Source organism: Pan troglodytes, chromosome 9 (genome assembly GCF_028858775.2).
Source record: "Pan troglodytes isolate AG18354 chromosome 9, NHGRI_mPanTro3-v2.0_pri, whole genome shotgun sequence".
Lineage (NCBI taxonomy): Eukaryota > Metazoa > Chordata > Mammalia > Primates > Hominidae > Pan > Pan troglodytes.
In genome coordinates this window covers 51,680,726-51,703,602 of record NC_072407.2, presented here as the reverse complement: position 1 = coordinate 51,703,602, position 22,877 = coordinate 51,680,726, and the positions used below count along the sequence as shown (strand labels likewise).

Sequence of the window (22,877 nt, the reverse complement as noted above, 5' to 3'; positions counted from 1 at the left end):
ACCACAGAACTCCTTTTTCCCCTGTAATACCTGTTAACATCCCTCCAAATTAGTATTTTGTGGAAAATGCCTTGGGAAATAACATATGGACCCCAAGGAAATTATTCTTGTATCATATTAATGAATCTTAGATATTTTACATTTGCTGATTTATGATTAACAGAAAATTTGGATTTCTTTTTAGTTCTCTTTTCACAGTTGTAATTTTAAGGTCCAAAAATGCAAAGAAGGAACAGGACGAGTTGTTATGTGGCGGATGGGAATCCTAAACAGCTACACCATGGAGTCTACCTTTGGCGGGTCCACCCTGGGTACATTCTCTTTTGTATATCATAGGCCAGCATAGGAAGGGAAATCCAAGCAAAGCATCAGGGAGATAAAATGCCTTTGAATGCTGGGGAGATAACTGATCTAGAGGATTTTTTTGTCTAGACTTATGCTAAATTTGAGTGCCCAACATATGAATGTGAAATATATTTGATGAGGCAGTATGGCATAGTGGTTGCTAAAGACCTGGAATCAGGCCAGGCGCAGTGGCTCACACCTGTAATCCCAGCACTTTGGGAGGCCAAGGCGGGCAGATCACGAGGTCAGGAGATCAAGACCAGCGTGACCAATATGGTGAAACCCCATCTCTACTAAAAATTAGCTGGGCGTGGTGGCATGTGCCGGTAGTCCCAGCTACGCTGGAGGTTGAGGCAGGAGAATCGCTTGAACCCGGGAGGTGAAGGTTGCAGTGAGCCAAGATCGTGCCATTGCACTCCAGCTTGGGTGACAGAGCGAGACTCTGTCTCAAAACAAACAAACAAACAAAAAACCTGGAATCAGGCAGATAGGGGGTTGAATTTCAGCTGCACTAACAAGTTTTGTGTTCTTGGGTAAATTATCTGGCCTTTTTGAACTTCATTTTTTTCTTTCTTTTTTTAATTTTTATTTATTTTGTTTTTTTGAGACAGGGTTTCTTTCACCCAGGCTAGAGTGTAGTGGCATGATCATGGCTCTCCGCATTCTCAACCTCCCAGGCTCAAGCGATTCTCCCACCTTAGCCTGTCGTGTAGCTGGGACTATAGGTGCATGTCACCATGCCTGGCTAATTTTTTTATTTTTTTTGTAGAGACAGGGTCTCCTTATGTTGCTCAAGCTGGCCTCAAACTCCCTGGCTCAAGCAATCCTCCTGCCTGGGCCTCTCAAAGTACTGGGATGGCAGGCATGAGCCACCATGCCCAGCCTCATTTTCCTTTTACTGCAATAATAATAGTACTTGCATTGTAGGTACTGCTTAGTGAGATGGTGCATGGAGTGCACTTCCCATAGTGCCTAACATGAAGTAAAAACCCCAGTAATTAGAACCATCATGATTATAATTTTTTCATTGCCAAAGATTCTTCTGAACCAAACTAAAACTAGGAGAGCTACACTCTCCTGAAGCATAATATTCTAGAATAAGAGGTGTTTTGTTTTGTTTTGTTTTGTTTCAGGGTCTCCCTCTGTTACCCAGGCTGGAGTGCAGTGGCGCAATCCCAGCTCACTGAAACCTCGCCTCCCTGGCTCAGGCGATCCTCCCACCTTAGCCTCCAACCTCAGCCTCCTGAGTAGCTGGGACTATAGGCACACGCCACAACGTCAGGCTAATTTTTGTATTTTTTGTAGAGACAAGGTCTCACCATGTTGCCCAGGCTAGTCTCGAACTCCTAGGCTCAAGTGAAGGGCCTGCCTTGGTCTCTCAAAGTGCTGGGATTATAGGCATGAGCCACTGTGCCTGGCCAGTGGTGGTATTTTTTTATTTTTTATTTTTATTTTTTTGAGACAGTCTTGCTGTGTCATCCAGGCTGGAGTGCAGTGGCACGATCTCAGCTCATTGCAAGCTCCACCTCCCGGATTCACGCCATTCTCCTGCCTCAGCCTCCTGAGTAGATAGGACTACAGGCTACAGGTGCCCACCACCACGCCCGGCTAATTTTCTTTGTATGTTTTAGTAGAGACGAGCTTTCACCGTGTTAGCCAGGATGGTCTCAATCTCCTGACCTCGTGATCTGCCTGCCTTGGCCTCCCAAAGTGCTGGGATTACAGGCGTAAACCACCGCGCCTGGCCAGTGGTGGTATTTTTAAAAAGATAATCATAAATTAGATTTACATTCAGTCACTAAGATTTAATTGGAAATGTTTGTGGGGTTTTTTTTTTCCAGGTAATAAAAGAGACACCCACTTTACCATCGAAGATCTGAAGTCCTTAGGTTATCATGTCTGTGACACCCTTCTGGACTTTTGTGATCCTGACCAAACGAAGGTAAAAATGGGGTTTCAAGAAATGTGGTGAAGGCCAGGCATGGTGGCTCACACCTGTAATCCTAGCACTTTGGGAGGCTGAAGTGGGTGGATTGCCTGAGCTCAGGAGTTCAAGACCAGCCTGGGCAACATGGCAAAACCCTCTCTCTACTAAAAATACAAAAAATTAGCTGGTCATGGTGGCATGTGCCTGTAATCCCAGCTCTCGGGAGGCTGAGGCAGGAGAATCACTTGAACCTAGGAGGCGGAGGTTGCACTGAGTCGAGATCACACCACTGCACTCCAGCCTGGGGGACAGAGCGAGACTCAAAAAAAAAAAAAGAAATGTGATGATGATGCTGTGATCAGTTTCACATGGGTCCAAAGTGAGCCCAGTGGAATTATAGGCAATCTTTATTTTCCTCTTACTAGTTTTCTGAAGTTTTTATAATAAAAGAAAATAAGAAAGCCCCCAGACTGCATACTGTCTACAAATGGTAAGACCTCATAATTCACCAAGAAGATGGAGACAGTCCTTTGGAACACCTCTCCCTCGCTTCTGGACTTAACCTATGGCAACACCTATTCTTTTTTTTTTCTTTTGAGACAGGATCTGACTCTGTTACCCAGGCTGAAGTGCAATGGGGTGATCACGGCTCATTGCAGCCTCAACACCTTAGCCTCACAAGTAGTTGAGACCACAAGTATGCACCACCACACATAGCTAATTTTTAAGCTTTTATAGAGACAGGGTTTTTCTGTTCCCAGGCTGGTCTCCAGCTCCTGGGCTCGTGATCCTCCTGCCTCAGCCTCTCAAAGTGCTGGGATTACAAGCATGAGCCACTGTGCCCAGCTACAACACTAATTATCTTTCCTTTTATTTTAGAAAATCAGGTGTCTTTTCTTTTTTTTTTTTTTTTGAGACAGGGTCTCCATCTGTCGCCCAGGCTGGAGTGCAGTGGCGCGAACTCGGCTCACTGCAATCTCCGCCTCCCAGGATCATGCAATTATCCTGCCTCAGTCTACTGAGTAGCTGGGATTACAGGCGTGCACCACCACGTCCGGCTAATTTTTGTATTTTTTAGTACAGATGGGGTTTCACCATATTGGTCAGGCTGGTCTGGAACTCCTGACCTCAGGTAATCTGCCCGCCTCAGCCTCCCAAAGTGCTGGGATTATAGGTGCGAGCCACTGTGCCCAGCCAGGTGTCTTTTCTCTTCTCCAAAGTTAGCCCTGCTCTGTGTACACTTGTTGACTTCCCCTATGGCCTTTCTGAGGTCTTGCCTCATTAATTATGTCTTCCCAAACAAACAAACAAACAAAAAACTAATAATAATCATCATCAGGCCGGGTGCAGTGGCTCACACCTGTAATCCCAGCACTTTGGGAGGCTAAGGCTGGCAAATCACAAGGTCAGGAGTTCGAGACAAGCCTGACCAACACGGTGAAACCCCCATCTCTACTAAAAATACAAAAATTAGCCAGGCGTGGTGGCAAGCGCCTGTAATCCCAGCTGCTCGGGAGGCTGAGGCAGGAGAAACACTTGAACCCGGGAGGCAGAGGTTGCAGTGAGCAGAGATCATGCCACTACACTCCAGCCTGGGTGACAGAGGAAGACTCCGTCTCAAAAAAAAATAAAATAATAAAATAAAATAAAATAAAATAGAGTATTGCATTGTTGAAGAAGTTGGCAGCCAGGCATGATGGCTCACGCCTGTAATCCCAGCACTTAGGGAGGCCAAGGCGGGCAGATCACGAGGTCAGGAGTTCGAGACCATCCTGGCCAACGTGGTGAAACCCCATCTCTACTAAAAATACAAAAATTAGCTGGGCGTGGTGGTGTGCGCCTGTAGTCCCAGCTACTCGGGAGGCTGAGGCAGGAGAATGGCTTGAACCCAGGGGGCGGAGGTTGCAGTGAGCCAAGATCACGCCACTGTACTCCAGCCTGGAGACAGAGCAAGACTCTGTCTCAAAAAAAAATAAAAAAGAAGAAGTTGGCTCTAGTCAGAGAAAAGTGGCTAGAGCAGTGCTCACTGATGTTCTGCCCTAAAAAAATTTCTATTTGTTCCTCCCGCTCATGTAATTTTCTGTTAACATGTCCTTACTAGCAGGGGTGCAGGTTATTCATCTTTGTGTTCCCAGCAATAAATAAAATGCCTTTCAGCATATACTTAGTAAATATTTGATGAATAAATAAAATGGGCCAGGCATGGTGGCTCACGCCTGTAATCCCAGCACTTTGGGAAGCTGAGGCAGGTGGATCACCTGAGGTCGGGAGTTCAAAACCAGCCTGACCAATATGGTGAAACCCTGTCTCTACTAAAAATACAAAATTAGCTGAGTGTGGTGGGGCATGCCTGTAATCCCAGCTACTTGGGAGGCTGAGGCAGGAGAATCGCTTGAACCCAGGAGACAGAGGTTGCAGTGAGCCAAGATAGTGCCATTGTACTCCAGCCTGGGCAACAAGGGTCAAACTCCGTCTCAAAAATAATAATAATAAATAAATAAAATAAAATGAATTAACAAAATAGTTCTTTTTTTCACTTTCATAGTTCACTCAGTGTCTAGCAGAGCTTAAGGAGCTTTTACGACAGGAAATCCACAAGAAATTCCATGAACTTGGACAAGATGTAGATTTAGAAGGAAGTTGGAGTGACATCTCTTTGTCTGACATTGAATCCAGGTAACAAAGAAAAAACAGAGTTTTGTTTTTTTTCAAATACTTTGTTGTTAACCTGGGTGATATAGTGAGATCTTGTCTCTACAAAAAATACAAAAATTAGCTGGGCTTGGTGATCTATGCCTGTAGTCCCAGACACTGGGGAGGCTGAGGTGGGAGGATCACCTGAGCCCAGGAAGTTAAGGCTACAGTGAGCCAAGATCATGCCACTGCACTCCAGCATGGGCGACAGGCTCAGAAACAAAAAACAAAACAAAAGAGTGAATATTCTTTGCCAGCCTCTGTTTTAGCCATTAGAAAGGAGTAGGGAGTTGGGCAGGCAGTTTGTGTAGGGCCTTGTAGGGAACTGCAAAGCCTTTGCCTTTCACTCCAACGGAGATGGAAAGCCTTTGGAAGGTTTTGAGTAGAGAAATATCATGGTTTGACAGGTTTTAGTGTTTTTTTGTTTTTGTTTTTGTTTTTTTTTGAGATGGAGGCTCGCTCTGTGGCCCAGGCTGCAGTGGCGCGATCTCCACTCACCGCAAGCTCCGCCTTCCGGGTTCAGGCCATTCTGCGGGCTCAGCCTCCCGAGTAGCTGGGACTACAGGCGCCTGCAACCACGCCCGGCTAATTTTTTTGTATTTTTAGTAGAGACGGGGTTTCACCGTGTTAGCCAGGATGTTCTCGATCTCCTGACCTCGTGATCCACCCGCCTGGGCCTCCCAAAGTGCTGGGATTACAGGCGTGAGCCGCCGCGTCCGGCCCCAGACAGGTTTTAGTTTCAACAGGAATACTGGCTGCTGTGTGAAAAGTAGATCATAAAGAGGGAAGTTCTAAGCAGGGAGACTCAATAGGAGGCTCTTGCAATAATATAGGTAAAAGATAATGGAGGCTTAGACCAATAATACAGGTAAAAGGTAATGGAGGCTTAGACCAGAGTAGCAGCAGTGGTTGTGGGGGGATGTGTGAATTGGTTGGATTCTAGATATATTTTGAAATTATAAACATTAGGATTTGCCTGTGGATTGGATATGGGCATGAGAAAAGAAGAGAATGACTCCACAATTGGTTGGATGGAGTTGCCTTTAGCTGAGATGGGAAAGATCAAAGGAGTGGAAAAAATTAGAGAGGTAGTGAAGATCAGGAGTCTAGTGTTAGGCTTGTTAAGTTTGTAATGTCCATTATATATTTAGTGGAGACCTCGAACAAGCAGTAGGCTATATGGGTCTGGAGTTCAGTGGAGAGGTCCAGTGGACCAGTGAGAGAGTCATCATTGGATAGATGACTTTTTTTTCTTGAGACAGGGTGTTGCTCTCCACCCAGGCTGGAGTGCAGTGGTATGATCTCTGCTCACTGCATCCTCAACTTCCTGGGCTCAAGCAATCCGCCTGCCTCAGCTCCCCAAGTAGCTGGGACTACAGGTGTGCACCATCATGCCCGGTTAATTTTTGTGTTTTTTGTAGAGAACAGGTTTTGCCATGTTGCCCAGGCTGGTCTATAACTACTGAGCTCAAGGGATCTGCCCGCCTCAGCCTCCCAAAGTGCTGCGATTACAAGCGTGAGACACCATGCCCAGCCTGGTAGATAATATTTAAACCTTAACACTAGATGGGGACTGGATGAAGTGGCTCACACCTGTAATTCCCACCTGCCTGGCCAACATTATGAAACCCCATCTCTATTAAAAATACAAAAATTAGCTGGGTGTGGTGGCACATGCCTGTAATCCCAGCTACTCGGGAGGCTGAGGCAGGAGGGAGGATCGCCTGAACCCGAGAGGTGGAGGTTACTGTGAGCTGGGATTGCGCCACTGCGTTTCAGCCTGGGTGACAGAGTGAGACTCTGGTCTCAAAAAAAAAAAAAAAACTTAGCAGGGGGTCGGGGCATGCACCTGTAGTCCTAGCTACTTAAGAAGCTGAGGCAGGAGGATTGCTGAGCTCAGAAATTCGAGGTTGCAGTGAGGTATGGCCGCGCTAGTGTACTACAATCTGCGCTATAGAGTGAGACCCTGTCTCAGAAAAAAAAAAAAAAAAAAAAAAAGACTGGTGGGATCTCAAGGAAGTAAGTGCAGATAGAGAAGAGGTCCAAGTCTGAGGTTTGAGCTGGATAATACAACTTTAATAGGGGAGGAGCCAGCAAAGGCGACTGAGACGAAGGGACTAGCAAGGCTGAAAAAAAGCAGAAGAGTGATTTTTTAAAAAACCTAAATCAGGCGCAGTGGCTCACACCTGTAATCCCAGGACTTTGGGAGGCCGAGGCTGGCAGATCACCTGATGTCAGGAGTTCAAGACCAGCCTAACCAACATGGAGAAACCTCATCTCTACTAAAAATACAAAATTAGTTGGGTGTGATGGCACATGCCTGTAATCCCAGCTACTCGGGAGGCTGAAGCAGGATAATCGCTGGAACCCGGAGATGGAGGTTGCAGTGAGCCGAGATCGCACCATTGCACTCCAGCCTGGGCAACAAGAGCGAAACTCCATCTCAAAAAATGAATGAATAAATAAATAAATAACCTAAATCAGATAATATCATTTATCTGTTGAAAGCACTTCAGTATCTCCCCGACTCAGTTTAAAAAAAAGCCAAAGACCCTACAATGGCCTATAAGGCTATAGGCCTCCTGATACCTCTATGGCCTCCACCCTAACCCTTTTTTTTTTTTTTTTGAGACGGAGTCTCGCTCTGTCACCCAGGCTGGAGTGCAGTGGCACGATCTCAGCTCACTGCAACCTCCGCTTCCCAGGTTCAAGCAATTCTCCTGCCTCAGCCCCTCAAGTAGCTGGGACTACAGGCGCACGCCACCACGCCTGGCTAATTTTTTGTATTTTAGTAGAGACAGGGTTTCACTGTGTTGCCTAGGATAGGCTGGTCTCGAACTCCTGACCTCAGGCAATCTGCCCACCTCGGCCTCCCAAAATGCTGGGATTACAGGCGTGAGCCACCGCGCCCAGCCAAATGCTGCCTTTTTCAACATGACCTACACACATTACTCTAATGCTACAACTTACTCCCCTCGTTCACCCTCCTGCCACTCCTTATCCCCCTTAGGTGCTCTACTTTTTTCCATAGCATTTATTGCCTCTGTCATTCTGTATCATTTAAGTCTTTACTATATCTGTTTTATTTATTTATTTATTTTTGAGACAGACTTTCACTCTTCTTGCCCAGGCTGGAGTGCAATGGCGTGATCTCCACTCACTGCAACCTCTGTCTCCCAGGTTTAAGCTATTCTCCTGCCTCAGCCTCCCGATTAGCTGGGATTACAGGCGCCCACCACCACGGCTGGCTAATTTTTAGTAGAGATGCAGTTTCACCATGTTGGCCAGGCTGGTCACGAACTCCTGACCTCAGGTGATCCACCCATCTCGGCCTCCTCAAGTGCTGGGATTACAGGCATGAGCCACTGCGCCTGGCCAATTTTTTTTTTTTTTTTTTTTTTTTGAGATGGAGTCTCTCTCTGTCACCCAGGCTGGAGTCCAATGGCGTGATCTCAGCTCACTGCAACCTCCGCTTCCTGGGTTCAAGCAATTCTCCTGCCTCAGTCTCCCGAGTAGCTGGGATTATTACAGGTGCCCACCACGATGCCTGCTAATTTTTTTTTTTCTTTTTGAGACAGAATTTCACTCTTGTTGCCCAGGCTGGAGTGCAACGGCGCGATCTCAGCTCACTGCAGTCTCCACCTCCCGGGCTCAAGCGATTCTCCTGCCTCAGTCTCCCAAGTAGCTGGGATTACAGGCATGTGCCACCACGTCTGGCTAATTTTGTACTTTTATTAGAGATGGGGTTTACTCATATTGGTCAGGCTGGTCTCGAACGCCCGACCTCAGGTGATCCGCCCACCTCGGCCTCCCAAAGTCCTGGGATTACAGGCATGAGCCACTGCGCCCGGCCATCTAATTTTTGTATTTTTAGTAGAGATGGGGTTTCACCATGTTGTCCAGGCTGGTCTTGAACTCCTGACCTCAAGTGATCCACCCACCTTGGCCTCCCAAGGTGCTGGGATGACAAGCATGAGCCACCATGCCCAGCCAATATCTGTTGTTTATTGTCTGTTTCCCTCTACTAGGAGATAGGTTCTACAAAGTCAGAGATCTTTTCGTTTGCTCTGTATCTCATGCACTTAGAATGGTACTGTTCTGTACCTAGCACAGAGGAAGAGCTCAATAAATATTTTTTGAATTAATTTAGCATTCAGGATCTCATCTGTACCTTCATAGTCTCCCCAGCTATTTAGGAAGCCCCCAAAAGGTTATGTCTCCCAGGTATGCAAGAATACCTTCTACTCTAACTTACTGGCTAAAGTGCCTCGTGGATGACCCAGCTGCTTTCAGGCTTCTGAGCTGGCATGGAAGTCTTCTGACAGAGGCTGCACTGTAGTCTGTGGTGGACAGTGGAAAAGGGATGGCTCTTCCACCCACTCTATGGCACATTGACATCTGGGCCCAAAAGCAATTCTGAGTCTCACAAATATTTCTTTGGGGACTTTAAACTAGGCCATCAGGCCAGGTAGTGTGCCCCATTCACCATGTCATCCCTTCCACTCTCTCAGAATCCTATGCCTAACTCACCAAGACCTCTGCACCAACCCCTCTCCAAATACAGCCTCAAAAACAAAATGCCGGCTGGATGCAGTGGCTCACGCCTGTAGTCTTAGCACTTTGGGAGGCCAAGATGGGCGGATCACTTTAGCCCAGGAGTTCAAGACAAGCCTGGGCAACATGGAGAAACCCTATCTCTACAAGAAATGCAAAAAGTAGCCAGTCATGGTGACTCATGCCTGTTGTCCCAGCTACTTGGGAGGCTAAGGTGAGAGGATCATTTGAATCCAGGAGGTCAAGGCTGCAGTGAGTCAAGATTGCACTACTGCACTCCAACCTGAGCGACACAGCGAGACCCTGTCTCAAAAAAAAAAAAGTGTGCTCTGCATATCAACTCATAGAAATAGTGCCCAAGATGTGGCTAGGCATGATGGCTCATGTCTGTAATAACGGGTATGATGGCTCATGTCTGTAATCCCAGCACTTTGGGAGACTGAGATGGGAGGATTGTTTGAGGCCAGGAGTTGAAGACCAGCTTGGTCAACATAGTGAGATCCCATTTCTATTTTTTAAAAAATTTAAAAAGAAATAAATAGAGCCCAAGGGGAATCAATTCAGAAACAGGCAGACTCTACAGTCTAGTGGCTCAGCAGGGACACTCTGATGCATACGGTTAAGAATTATTGAACCCAATTTGCCAGCCTCTGCCTCAAGAAACTGGCTGTCACAGTCTCCAGTGGGGTTCCACCTATTCATTGTCACGATTGCAAAGGAAAGCAGACTGTGAGTGTACAAGCCCAGTTTGAGTTTGCTCTGTGTGTATACACACAAAGGTTTTGACACTTTCTGGGACATACTGCTTTTAGTGCTTTTGTCCCATTTGCTAACATTTTCTACCAACAGGACTTCCAGCATCCTAAAAGGCTACTCCTTGACTAGAAAAACACCTTGTGAGAACAGGGAATTGGGAATTAGGTCAGAGAAGATGGGGTTTTCTTCCTGCTGTCTTTCTGTGGGACTACTCATTGTGCACTGAGAGGTGGGAGGAGAGCAGAAACAGAATGAAGGCCTGGGCAGCTGAATGGTTTGAAATCCTGACTTCTCCCATGTGATTCGAGCTCTGTGCCAATAAGTGTTTTTTGTTTGTTTGTTTGTTTTTGAGATGGAGTCTCACTCTGTCACCCAAGCTGGAGTGTAGTGGTGCGATCTCGGCTCACTGCATCATTGCAATCTCCACCTCCCGGGTTCAAGCAATTCTCATGCCTCAGCCTCCCGAGTAGCTGGAATTACAGGCACCCGCTACCACACCCAGCTAATTTTTTTTGTATTTTTAGTAGAGATGGAGTTTCACAATGTTGGCCAGGCTTGTCTCGAATTCCTGACCTCAAGTGATCTGCCCATCTCGGCCTCCCAAAGTGCTGGGATTACAGGCATGAGCCACCGCGCCTGGCCTTGTGCCAGTAAACTGTGTGTATAGACCCCCGTCATAGAGAACAGCTCTTGGTTCTAGCCAACTAAACCCCAGGAAAGGGGAAAATATAATGTGACACTTAAGCAAAAGACATGAAGAAAGAAAGGTTTGATTATTTAAGTTTTCATTCATCCTAGCCCTTGCAGAAAGGGGGAGGACACAGTTTGTGAGGGAAGACTTTAGATTAGTCTAGATGAGCATCCAAACCTTTTTTTTTTTAGAAAGAGTGTCGCTCTGTCGCCCAGGCTAGAGTCAGTGGCGCAATCACAGCTCACTATAGCCTCAACCTCCTGAGCTCAAATGATCCTCCCAGCTCAACCTCCCCAATAGCTGGGACTATAGGCGTACACCACCACACCTGGCTAATTTTTGTATTTTTTTGTAGAGACAGGGTTTTGCCATGTTGCCCAGGCTGGTCTCAAACTCCTGGGCTCAAGAGATCTTTAAGCCTCAGCCTCCCAAAGTGCTGGGATTACAGGTGTGAACCACTGTGCCCAGCCACCCTTTTTTTTTTTTTAATAGAGACAGGGTATCACTGTGTTGCCCAGTCTGGTCTTTAATTCCTGGCCTCAAGTGATCCCTCCTGCCTTGGCCTCCCAAAGTGTGGGGATTATAGTCATGAGCCACCATGCCTGGCCTCATTCAAAACTTTTGAAGGAAAATTGGGGTGATAAAAGTAATCTTGGTCTCTGACCTGAAGGTTCTTTTTGTTATTATTATTTTTTTTTTTTGAGATAGTTTCTTGCCCTGTTGCTCAGACTGGAGTGCAGTGGCACAATCTCGGCTCACTGCAGCCTCAACCCCCTGGGCACTAGTGGTCCTCCTATCTCAGCCTCCCAAGTGTCTGGGACCACAGGCAGGCACCACCATTACCAGCTAATTTTTTAAAAAAAAATTTTTTGTAGATACAGCGACATACTGTATCGCCCAGGCTCAGATTCTTTATTAAATGCATATGTTTATATATTGAATACATTTCTTCAGAGTACCTGTTAGGATCCTGGATTTCTGAATTGGTACCAGCCAAAGAGGAATAAATGAGAAAGATCCCTTGTTTTCAAACAAATGACAGTCCTCTGCTGTTCTCTAGGCCTGCATATTGAGAATCCTGTAGCCTCTCACAACCTCCACCAAGGGCAATTCTGCCCATCTGGCCAGTATTTGCTTTGCCATATGGACTGCAAACTCTTTGGTGCCAGAGGCTCTGCCTCGTTCATCTGTGTTCCCTGTGCCTAGCACACTGCTTGGCATGCAGTAGGTGTTCGGAGTGAATGAATGAATGTGCTTGTCAAGAATTCTTTTTTTGGTACCGGGTACAGTGGCTCACGCCTGTTATCCCAGCACTTTGGGAGGCCAAGGCGGGAGGATCATGAAGTCAGGAGATCGAGACCATCCTGGCTAACACGGTGAAACCCCATCTCTACTAAAAATACAAAAAATTAGCTGGGCATGGTGGCGGGCACCTGTAGTTCCAGCTACTCGAGACGTTGACATAGGGAGACTCTGTCTCAAAAAAAAATTTTTCTTTTTTTTTTTATTGAGACAGCTTCACTCTTGTTGCTTAGGATGGAGTGCAATGGCGCAATCTTGGTTCACTGCAACCTCTGCCTCCCAGGTTCAAGCGATTCTCCTGCCTTAGCCTCCTGAGTAGCTGGGACTACAGGCGTGCGCCACCACACCCAGATAATTTTTTTGTATTAATAGAGACGGGGTTTCACCATGTTAGTCAGGGTGGTCTCAAACTCCTGACCACCTCCTGACCAAGGTGATCCACCCACCTTGGCCTCCCAAAATGCTGAGATTACGGGCGTGCGCCACCGCGCCCAGCCGTCAAGAATTCTTAGTGATTGCTTGGGCGCAATTTCTCATACCTGTAATCTGAGTACTTTAAGAGGCTGAGGCAAGAGGATCGCTTGAACACAAAAGTTCAAGACTAGCCCAGGCAACATAGTGGGATCCTGTGACTACAAGAATTTTAAAAATTAGCCAGGTATGGCGGCATGAGCCTGTAGTCTCAGTTGCTCAGAAGGCTGAGGTGGGAGGATCTCTTGAGCCGGGGAGGTCAAGGCTGCAGTGATCTATGATCACAGTACTGCACTCCAGCCTGGGTGACAGAGTGAGACCCTGTCCCAAAAATATAAAAAAGGAAGAAAATAATAATTTTTAGTAATTGAAGCATAGACAATGAGAGAAATAGTAGACTAGAAGATATCCTAATCCTAATCCCATACAGCTGGTCTGGTAAATGTTATGCTTCCTAGACATATCAATGACAGTTATTTCCTCTTCTTTTTTTCTTTTGGAAACAGCACCAGTGGCTCTGACAGTTCTCTCTCAGATGGTCTTCCTGTTCACCTAGCAAACATAGCAGATGAGGTAAGCTGAACTCTTATACCCAGGAAATAGCAGCCTTAAAAAAAAATCATGACACTACCAGACAATTTGTTGGAATTTTCCAACAGTCCTAAGACCTGCAGAAAATATACAGTAATGTCCTAACTAGTCACCTTGCCCTAAAGTCTCTTGTTTTGTCCTTTATAACTTTCTTGCTTAATTTTTAAGGCCATCTTAAGGTAACACCCAAACTGAATCTTTTAACCACACATTTAATGATCATTAATATCTGGACCTGATATTATTGCCATAAGTAATCTGATTTCATATTGTAAATCACAGATATTTGGTTATTAGTATAAGTGCCCCTTTGTGTTTTTATGTTTGTTTGTTTGTCTTTTGAGATGGAGTCTTGCTCTGTCTCCTAGGCTGGAGTGCAGTGGCGCAAACTTCCGCCTTCTGGGTTCAAGCAATTCTCCTGCCTCAGCCTCCTGAGTAGCTGGGATTACAGGCACATGCCACCACGCCCGGCTAATTTTTGTATTTTTAGTAGAGATGGGGTTGGCCATCCTGGTCTCAAACTCCTGACCTCGTGATCTGCCCGCCTTGGCCTCCCAAAGTGCTGGGAATATAGGCGTGAGCTGCTGCACTGGGCCTTTTTTTTTTGAGATGGAGTCTCACTCTGTCGCCTAGGCTGGAGTTCAGGGGCGTGATCTCAGCTTACTGCAACCTCCGCCTCCCGGGTTCAAGCAATTCTCCTGCCTCAGCCTCCTGAGTAACTGGGATTACAGGCACCTGCCACCTCACCCGGCTAATTTTAGTATTTTTAGTAGAGGTGGGGTTTCACCATGTTGGCCAGGCTGGTCTCAAACTCCTGACCTGAAGTGATCCACCCGCTTCAGCCTCCCCAAGTGTTGGGATTACAGGCATGAGCCACCATGCCCAACCATAAGTACCCCTTTGGCAGTTTATCTGTAACAGTGGGATTTGGGGGTATTAAGTAGGAAGCATCCTCCAGTAAGGAGGGAACTGAACTGTTTGTTTATTCTCCAAACCAACACCACAAGTCTGCATACCGAGTTAGCCTTTGTGTCTTGAGTGTTGCATGAAGAGTGCCACATGTGGGTGGGCCTAGTTCTGGAATCCTCAATGACCAGTTTCTCTACTTTCTGGAATAGCTGACTCAGAAAAAGAAGATGTTTAAGAAGAAAAAAAAGAAGTCACTTCAGACTAGGAAACAGCGAAATGAGCAGTATCAGAAAAAAAATTTGATGCAGAAGTTAAAGTTAACAGAAGATACCTCAGTAAGAAAGACTTGCTGGCTATTTCTACTGTCTAGTTTCAGACCATTCCATAGAGGGATAAGGAAAGGGGGTTAAAGTTTACTCTAAACCAAAAAGGGGATGGAGATTGGGGCAGAGGGAGACTTTCTGTTTTGGGATCAGAACCCTTCCAGGGGCCCTCCGGACATCGCCGAGCAGGTTTTGGCCTTGGCCCACTGATCCTCTCCTACACTCTGGCATAAGAAATCTGGGTTTTAGCCAAGTCTGAATTTCCAGAGAAAAGACATGATACTGGAATGGTAGTGGCTAGAGCTAGTCAGGAGTAGATGGATGGCTGGGGGCCAGGCCTGGTCCAGGCTAAGACAGCTGGATAGCTCATCAATCTTTGTCCAAGCTGCCACACTCCCACCATACCCTCTGCTTTCTAAAGACAAACGTGCTTTCAGAAGTACAAGTTTTGCTGTTGGGTAAATTGGATCAATTTTGAATAGATCAATTGAAAAAGATTCTCTTTTCACTCAATCCTAGGAAAAGGCAGGATTTGCTTCTACTCTGCAAAAGCAGCCAACCTTTTTCAAAAACTCAGAGAATTCCAGTTTTTTACCAATGAAAAATGAAAACCCGAGGTTAAATGAGGTAGTATTTTTGTTTTTGACTCTTTGTCACACAGATTCTCTAACCTCTCGAATTAGCACCTCTCTCCCACAAGGTGACAAATGTAATAGCCATTTACGTTACCCTAACCTGACAGTGCCACTGGGAGCAAGAAAACATTAAAACTGGGGGAGACATTGACACTGCTTTGGATTAGACATGACTGAAGTCTGGAATCAAATATTGGTGATTTGTGATTTTACACCAAGAACATAAGAACAGGCTGCCTTACTTACCATCCATTCATCCATCTACCCACCCATCTACTCAATCAGCAAATGTTATTTTAAAATAAATCAATGAATTTTATTGGGCACCTACTATATGCCAGTCCCTTTACTGGATGCTGTGAATGCAACCTTGAACAAAATACTATCCCTGCCTCAGGGACTTCAGAATCTGGTGGAGATTTCAGCAAGTAAGTAGGAAATTGTATCACAGAGTAGGATGCAGTGGCAACACAGAGGAGAGACACTCAACCAATGTTTAGTACTTTATAGTTTTATGGCTATAAAATCTTTGATTTTTTTTCTTTTTTTTTTTTTTTTTGAGATGGAGTCTTACTCTGTTACCCAGGCTGGAGTGCAGAGGCAATCTCAGCTCACTGCAACTTCCACCTCTTGGGTTCAAGTGATTCTCGGGTCTCAGCCTCTGGAGTAGCTGGGATTACAGGTGCCCACCACCATGCTCGGCTAATTTTTGTATTTTTAGTAGAGACAGGGTTTCGACATGTTGCCCAGGCTGGTCTCAAACTGCTAAACTCAAGTAATCCACCCACTTTGGCCTCCCAAAGTGCTGGGATTACAGGCATGAGCTACCATGCCCAGTCAAAATCATTTATTTTTTTGTGTAAAAAAATAGGCTGTCCGGCCATGGTGGCTCACACCTGAAAGCCCAACACTTTGTGTGTTTTCTTTTTTGTTTCTTTTTTTGAGACAGAGTCTCATTCTGTCACACAGGCTTGAGTTCAGTGGCGCGATCTCAGCTCACTACAACCTCCACTTCCCGGGTTCAAGTGATTCTCCCGCCTCAGCCTCCCGAGTAGCTGGGATTACAGGCACATGCCACCTTGCCTGGCTAATTTTTGTATTTTTAGTACAGACAGGGTTTCACCATGTTGGCCAGGCTGGTTTTGAACTTCTGATCTCAGGTGATCCGCCTGCCTCAGCCTCCCAAAGTGCTGGGATTACAGGTATGAGCCACTACGCCTGGCCAAACCCAACACTTTGGAAAGCCGAGGCAGGAGGATCACTGGAGCCCAGGAGTTCAAGACCAGCCTGCACAACATAGTGAGACCTCATCTCTACAAAAAATAAACAAAAATTAGCTGGGCATAGTGGTGCACATAGTCCCACCTATCTGAGACACTGAGGTGGGCAGATCACATGAGACCAGAGTTGGAGGCTGCAGTGAGCCATGATCATACCACTGTACTCCAGCCTGGGTGGCCAGGCACGGTGGCTCACATCTGTAATCCCAGCACTTTGGAAGGCTGAGAGAGGAGGACTGCTTGAGTCCAGAAGTTTGAGACTAGCTCTGGCAACATAGCAAGACCCCATCTCTACAAAAATTTTTTTTAAAAATCAGCTAGGCATGGCTGGGCACGGTGGCTCATACCGGTAATCTCAGCACTTTGGGAGGACAAGATGGGTGGATCACATGAGACCAGGAGTTCAAGACCAGCCTGGCCAACATGGTGAAACCCCACCTCTACTAAAAATGCAAAATTAGCTGGGCATGGTGGTGTATGCCTGTAGTGGCAGCTACTCAGGAAGCTGAGTCACAGTAATTGCTTGAACCTAGGAGGCAGAGGTTGCAGTGAGCTGAGATTGCGCCCAGCTTGGGCGACAGAGCAAGACTCTGTCTTAGAAAAAAAAAAAAAGAAGAAAAAAAATCAGCTGTGCATGGTGGCGCATGCTTATAGTCTTAGCTACTTGGGAGGCTGAGGTAGGAGGATTGCTTGAGCCCGAGAGGTCAAGGCTACAGTGAGCTGTGATCCTACCACTGCACCCCAGCCTGGGCGACAGAGCAAGACCTTGCTAAAAAAAAAAAAAAAAAAAAAAAGGTGGGAGATGGGTTTTGAGGTCAGGTACGGTAGCTCACACCTGTAATCCCAGCACTTTGGGAGGCAAAGGTGGGAGGATCACTTCAGGCCAGGAGGTCAAGACCAGCCTGAGCAACATAGCAAGATCCTATCTCTACAAAAAACTTTAAAACTTAGCTGGATGTGGGCTGGGCACAGTGGCTCATGCCTGCAATCCCAACACTTTGGGAGGCTGAGGCAGGTGGATCACGAGGTCAGGAGATTGAGACCATCCTAGCTAACACAGTGAAACCCCGTGTCTACTAAAAGTACAAAAAATTAGCTGGGCGTGGTGGTGCATCGCTGTAGTCCCAGCTACTCGGGAGGCTGAGGCAGGACAATCACTTGAACCTGGGAGGCAGAGATTGCAGTGAGCCGAGATCACGCCACTGCACTCCAGCCTGGGCAATAGAGCGAAACCCCGTCTTAAAAAAAAAAAAAAACTTAGCTGGATGTGGTAGCCTGCCCCTGTAGTCCTAGCTACTTGGGAGGCTGAGGTGGGAGAATCACTTGAGTCCAGGAGTTTAAGGTTACAGTGAGCTGTGATCCTGCCACTGCACTCCACCCTAGATGACACAGTGAGACTTTGTCCCAAAAAAATAAAAAAACAGTTTTGGTACAATAGTTAGTAGCTGATTCTTAGGGGATAGGGTGCAAAATGGGCCCTCCTCATGTGAAACACTACCCTATGGTTAACGGTGCTGCCCAGGCACGGTGGCTCACGCCTGTAATCCCAGCACTTTGGGATGCCGAAGTGGGTGGATCACCTGAGGTCAGGGGTTCAAGACCAGCCCAGCCAACATGGTGAAACCCTGTCTCCACTAAAAATATAAAAATTAGCCAGGCGTGGTGGCAGGTGCCTGTAATTCCAGCTACTGGGGAGGCTGAGGCAGGAGAATCGCTTGAACTCAAGAGGTGGAGGTTGCCGTGAGCCAAGATTGCGCCATTGCAACCAGCCTGGGCGACAAGAGCGATACTGTCTCAGAAAAAAAGAGTACTATAGGCTGGGCACGGTGGCTCATGCCTGTAATTCCAGCACTTTGGGAGGCCGAGGCGGGTGGATCACCTGAGGTCGGGAATTCAAGACCAGCCTGACCAACATGGAAAAACCCTGTCTCTACTAAAAAGACAAAATTAGCAGGGCGTGGTGGCGCATGCCTGTAATCCCAGCTACTTGGGAGGCTGAGGCAGGAGAATCGCTTGAACCCGGGAGACGGAGGTTGCAGTGAGCCAAGATTGCGCCATTGCACTCCAGCCTGGGCAACAAGAGTGAAACTCCGTCTAAAAAAAAAAAAAAAAAAGAATACTATAATGAGGCCTCACTGTGTAATACTGGGGAATCCCCACAGAGCACAGCTGGTGGCAAGAGCATACATACATTTTGAAGTCTGCCTTGAGTTCAAATTTCAGCCCCACTATTTAATATTCTGTGAGTCATCTGACCACCCTGGGGTTACTAAGTTTCTGCATCTGAAATACTGAGGTAATAATATCTACAGCCTAAAGTTGTGTGAATTAGTGTGAAAGGGTAAAGCACCTGGCATATCGTAGGCACTCAGTAAATTAGTCACTTTTCCTCCTTTGAATTGTTTTTCCTTCTTTGAATTATGTTTTGCCTGTCCTTTTATGTGGGAATATCACAATGAATCAACATGTATGAATAAGAAACAAATGAATAATGTATATTCACTGTAATCACACTTGCTCAAGTGGAAAATTTAGTGAGGATATGTTCATTTATTTTAGACAAATTTAAATAGAAGAGACAAAGACACCCCCCTGGACCCATCAATGGCCACCCTGATTCTGCCTAAGAATAAAGGGAGAATGCAGGTACTTCACCTAATATACTGTATATACTTATATGCCAGTGATTAATTTTAATTAGTTCTCAAATGTATTATGTGATTTGGAGGGCGGTGATGCACAGTCCAGTTTTACCTTCTCGGATTCGTTCTGCTCAGGTGAACATCTAAGGCATTTTGCACCCTCAGGCTACAGTTACCACTGACCATTCAGTACCAAGTTTTGTGAATTGTTTGCTTTTTTAAAAGAGTAAGTTTTAGGCCGGGCACAGTGGCTCATGCCTGTAATCCCAGCACTTTGGGAGGCCAAGGCAGGCAGATGATTTGAGATCAGGAGTTCAAGACCAGCCTGGCCAACATGGTGAAACCCCATCTCTATTAAAAAAATACAAAAATTAGTCGGGCATGGTGGTGTGTGCCTGTAATCCCAGCTACTGGAGAGGCTGAGGCAGGAGAATCGCTTGAACCCGGGAGGCAGAGGTTGCAGTGAGCTGAGATCGTGCCATTGCACTCCAGCCTGGGTGACAGAGTGAGACTCCGTCTAAAAAAAAAAAAAAGTGAAAAAGTAAGTTTGGTCAGGTGCGGTGGCTCACACCTGTAATCCAAGCACTTTAGGAGGCTGAGGCGAGTGGATCACCTGAGGTTAGGAGTTCCAGTTCAAGACCAGCCTGGCCAACATGGCCAAACCCTGTCTCAACTAAAAATATAAAAATTAGCTGGGTGTAGTGGTGCATGCTTATAACCCCAGCTACTCGGGAGGCTGAGGCAGGAGAATCACTTGAACCCAGGAGGCAGAGTTTGCAGTGAGCCAAGATTGCACCATGGCACTCCAGCCTGGGCGACAGAGTGAGACTCTTTCTCAAAATAAATAAATAAATAAAATATAAAAACTTTAAAAAAAGAGTAAGTTTGAATGAATTCATATTTATCCCTATAATAACATTCATCATGCTCATTTGCACTCACATGTTTTTTCCTGAAAGGGAGGAAAAAAGAGATGGTGAGGCCGGGCGCGGTGGCTCATGCCTGTAATCCCAGCACTTTGGGAGGCCGAGGCAGGCGGATAACCTGAGGTCAGGAGTTCGAGACAAGCCTGGCCAACATGGTGAAACCCTGTCTCTACTAAAAACCAAAAAATTAGCCAGGTGTGGTGGCACACGCCTGTAGTCCCAGCTACTTGGAAGGCTGAGGCAGGAGGATCACTTGAACCCGGAGGTGGAGGATGCAGTGAGCAGAGATCGCACCACTGCAGCCTGGGCGACAGAGTGAGACTCTGTCTCCAAAAAAAAAAAAGGTGGCAAAACAGCTAGTAAGCTGTTGTTTCTAATAGCCCAGGGTATGTGTACAGGAGGGTGTTGTTCACATGAGTCTGGGTAAAACACAGGTTGAGAATCAGTGGATTATGTTAGGTGTACTAGATATAGAGTAGATGGTTCTCCCAATGGATGGAGTCCCTGCTGTCTTCCCAAGTCTGTTGCTTGGGAATTCTTGCACTGATGCTCTCATTTACCTATCAGTGTCTTCTAGTGTCTACTATGTGCAAGGCCCTTAAAAGACACGAAGACAAGATCCTCTAGGAGTGACAAGACTGATAGTCCAATCACCATATTATGACAGAAAATGAAGAGCAGCGAAAAGATAGGCTTAAATAAAGTCAAATTAAAGAGAGTTTCAGTCCTGACAGACTAATCAAGAATGAGCTTGTCCTCTTTCTTCACTTAGCATTCATTGCTGGAAGCCTATGAGTAGCAAAAACCATATCCCAGAACTGAAACATACTAATTAGGTTGTAACATATAACCATGAATTCAGTTAAATCCAGTGTAGTGGATGAATGTTATCCAAACCTTTATCTTTAGTACATTTTCTTAAAAAAAAAATTTTTTTTTTTGAGACAGGGTCTTGCTCTGTCGCCCAGGCTGGAGTGCAGTGGCGTGATCTTGGCTCACTGCAACCTCTGCCTGCCAGGCTCAAGCGATTATCCCACCTCATATTTTCTTAAAATTTATAGTGTGATACTTGTGTAACAGAGATGTGGGTATTTAATTTCTATAACATGTCAGATAAACATAATTGAAAAAAATGAGGCAATCTGCCACCTTGACAGATTGTTTTTCTCTTTTTTTGTGTAATGTTTCCAGACAGCTTATAAAATGCAGTCCTTCTGCTTTTGGGGGCAATTAAAATGTTGCCCATGTTGGCCAGCGTGGTGGCTCACGCCTGTAATCCCAGCACTTTGGGAGGCCAAGGCAGGAGGATCACTTGAGGTCAGGAGTTTGAGACCAGCCTGGGCAAAATGGCGAAACCCCATCTCTACTAAAAATACAAAAAAAATTAGCTGGGTGTGGTGGTGCACGCCTGTAGTCCCAGCTCCTCGGGAGGCTGAGGCAGGAGAATTGCTTGAGCCCAGAAGGCAGAGGTTGCAGTGAGCTGAGATTGTGCCATTGCACTCCAGCCAGAGCAACAGAGCAAGACGCCATCTCAAAAAAAAAAAAAAATGTGTCTCATGTTGACCTTGATTTGGCTAAGGGACCAGGACAAATGCTCAATTCACCTCTGTTCCGTAACATTGTCAACTACTTTTATATTTGGGGAAGAAATGCAAATACTTCTCACCAGCTCCTTGTAAAGCCAACCCCAACCCTAACTACATCTTTAGAAATGGCAAAATAAACTGAATTCAACTGTTTAAAATCTTATTTGCACAGAATAAGAAGCCAGGCTTTACAGTATCATGCTCTCCAAAGAGAACCATAAACTCCAGCCAAGAGCCAGTTCCAGGTATGAAGCCAAACTGGCCTAGGAGCAGATATCCTGCCACAAAGAGAGGCTGTGCTGCCATGGCGGCATACCCATCCTTGCACATATACACATACCCGTAGGTGAGCCTGGGCTGTGCCACACAAGCACTTCATCGGGGGTTTTGAGATTAGACACATTTTGTAATGGGGGAGATGTATGACTGGGAACTGCATTTACTTGTGGTATACTGTGTTGTGCACTCATGCACTGACCTTACACTTTGTACTTACACTGTGGGCATGTGGTCAAGATGCATACCTCATGAATTCAACTATTTTTTCATAAAATGAAATTTTATTATGATGTGTAAAAATGCTTTATCAGAAACTGAAGTGTGTTCTCATGGCACACTTCATGGCAGCACAGATATACCTCATTTTAACCAATAGATATTCTCTCTAAAATTATGTGCAAATCAATTTTTAAAAATCAAACTCTATGTTAAACACATTTTGGCAGTGTGCTATAATAAAAAAAAAGTGTTGTGTCAAAGATTTCTAGTGACGGTCAGTCCTACTGCTGTATGTCAGGTTTGCTCACAATGAGGTATTCCCACATAGAAATAACAATGCATGTATTACCCAGAATTTAATGTTGCGTATCTTATGTTCAATGAGGTTTTGTAATTTTTTTAGGCTGATGATTAAAATTCTTTCTCTCTAACCAGTTGTTTCCTTTGATTGGTTAACTGCATAATTTTATGTGAACAGATATTTTTTATCCGCCTTTTCTTTCCAATAGCCTCTCCTGAGCACCAAGCAAAGTCAGCCAGCTGCAGCCTGTCATGTCAACACGCTGGAGTCATTTACAAGGGTGGTCACTCCAGCTCATGCTAGGAGCCCTATTTTGACTACTTTTTTTTCTATCACATGGGATTGAAAGTTTTCTAGCACATTTTTCATTATCACTTTTAAACTTTCAGCCACCATCACTACCTGGATTACTAGTGATTAGAACTACATGACAACACAAATTTTAT

General features: G+C 45.7%; 1 protein-coding gene across 16 annotated transcripts in view; it reads left to right on the top strand.

The window, feature by feature from the left end:
* Window positions 1-22,561, top strand: part of AGBL2 (AGBL carboxypeptidase 2) — a 55,684-nt gene extending 33,123 nt beyond the window's left edge. For 9 of the 16 annotated variants that reach the window (XM_054661375.2, XM_009460369.5, XM_063782948.1 and 6 more), the window contains 8 exons: window positions 185-311; window positions 2,187-2,287; window positions 4,818-4,948; window positions 13,247-13,313; window positions 14,450-14,575; window positions 15,083-15,190; window positions 19,038-19,124; window positions 21,805-22,561. In XM_054661375.2, the coding sequence (XP_054517350.2) occupies window positions 185-311; window positions 2,187-2,287; window positions 4,818-4,948; window positions 13,247-13,313; window positions 14,450-14,575; window positions 15,083-15,190; window positions 19,038-19,124; window positions 21,805-21,978 (921 nt within the window). In that variant the 3' untranslated portion in view covers window positions 21,979-22,561. Of the gene's footprint in view, window positions 1-184; window positions 312-2,186; window positions 2,288-4,817; window positions 4,949-13,246; window positions 13,314-14,449; window positions 14,576-15,082; window positions 15,529-19,037; window positions 19,276-21,804 lie in introns of those variants that run through there. The other 7 variants (XM_063782947.1, XM_009460370.5, XM_063782949.1 and 4 more) reach the window with 5 other exon arrangements.
* Window positions 22,562-22,877: the final 316 nt, after the last annotated feature.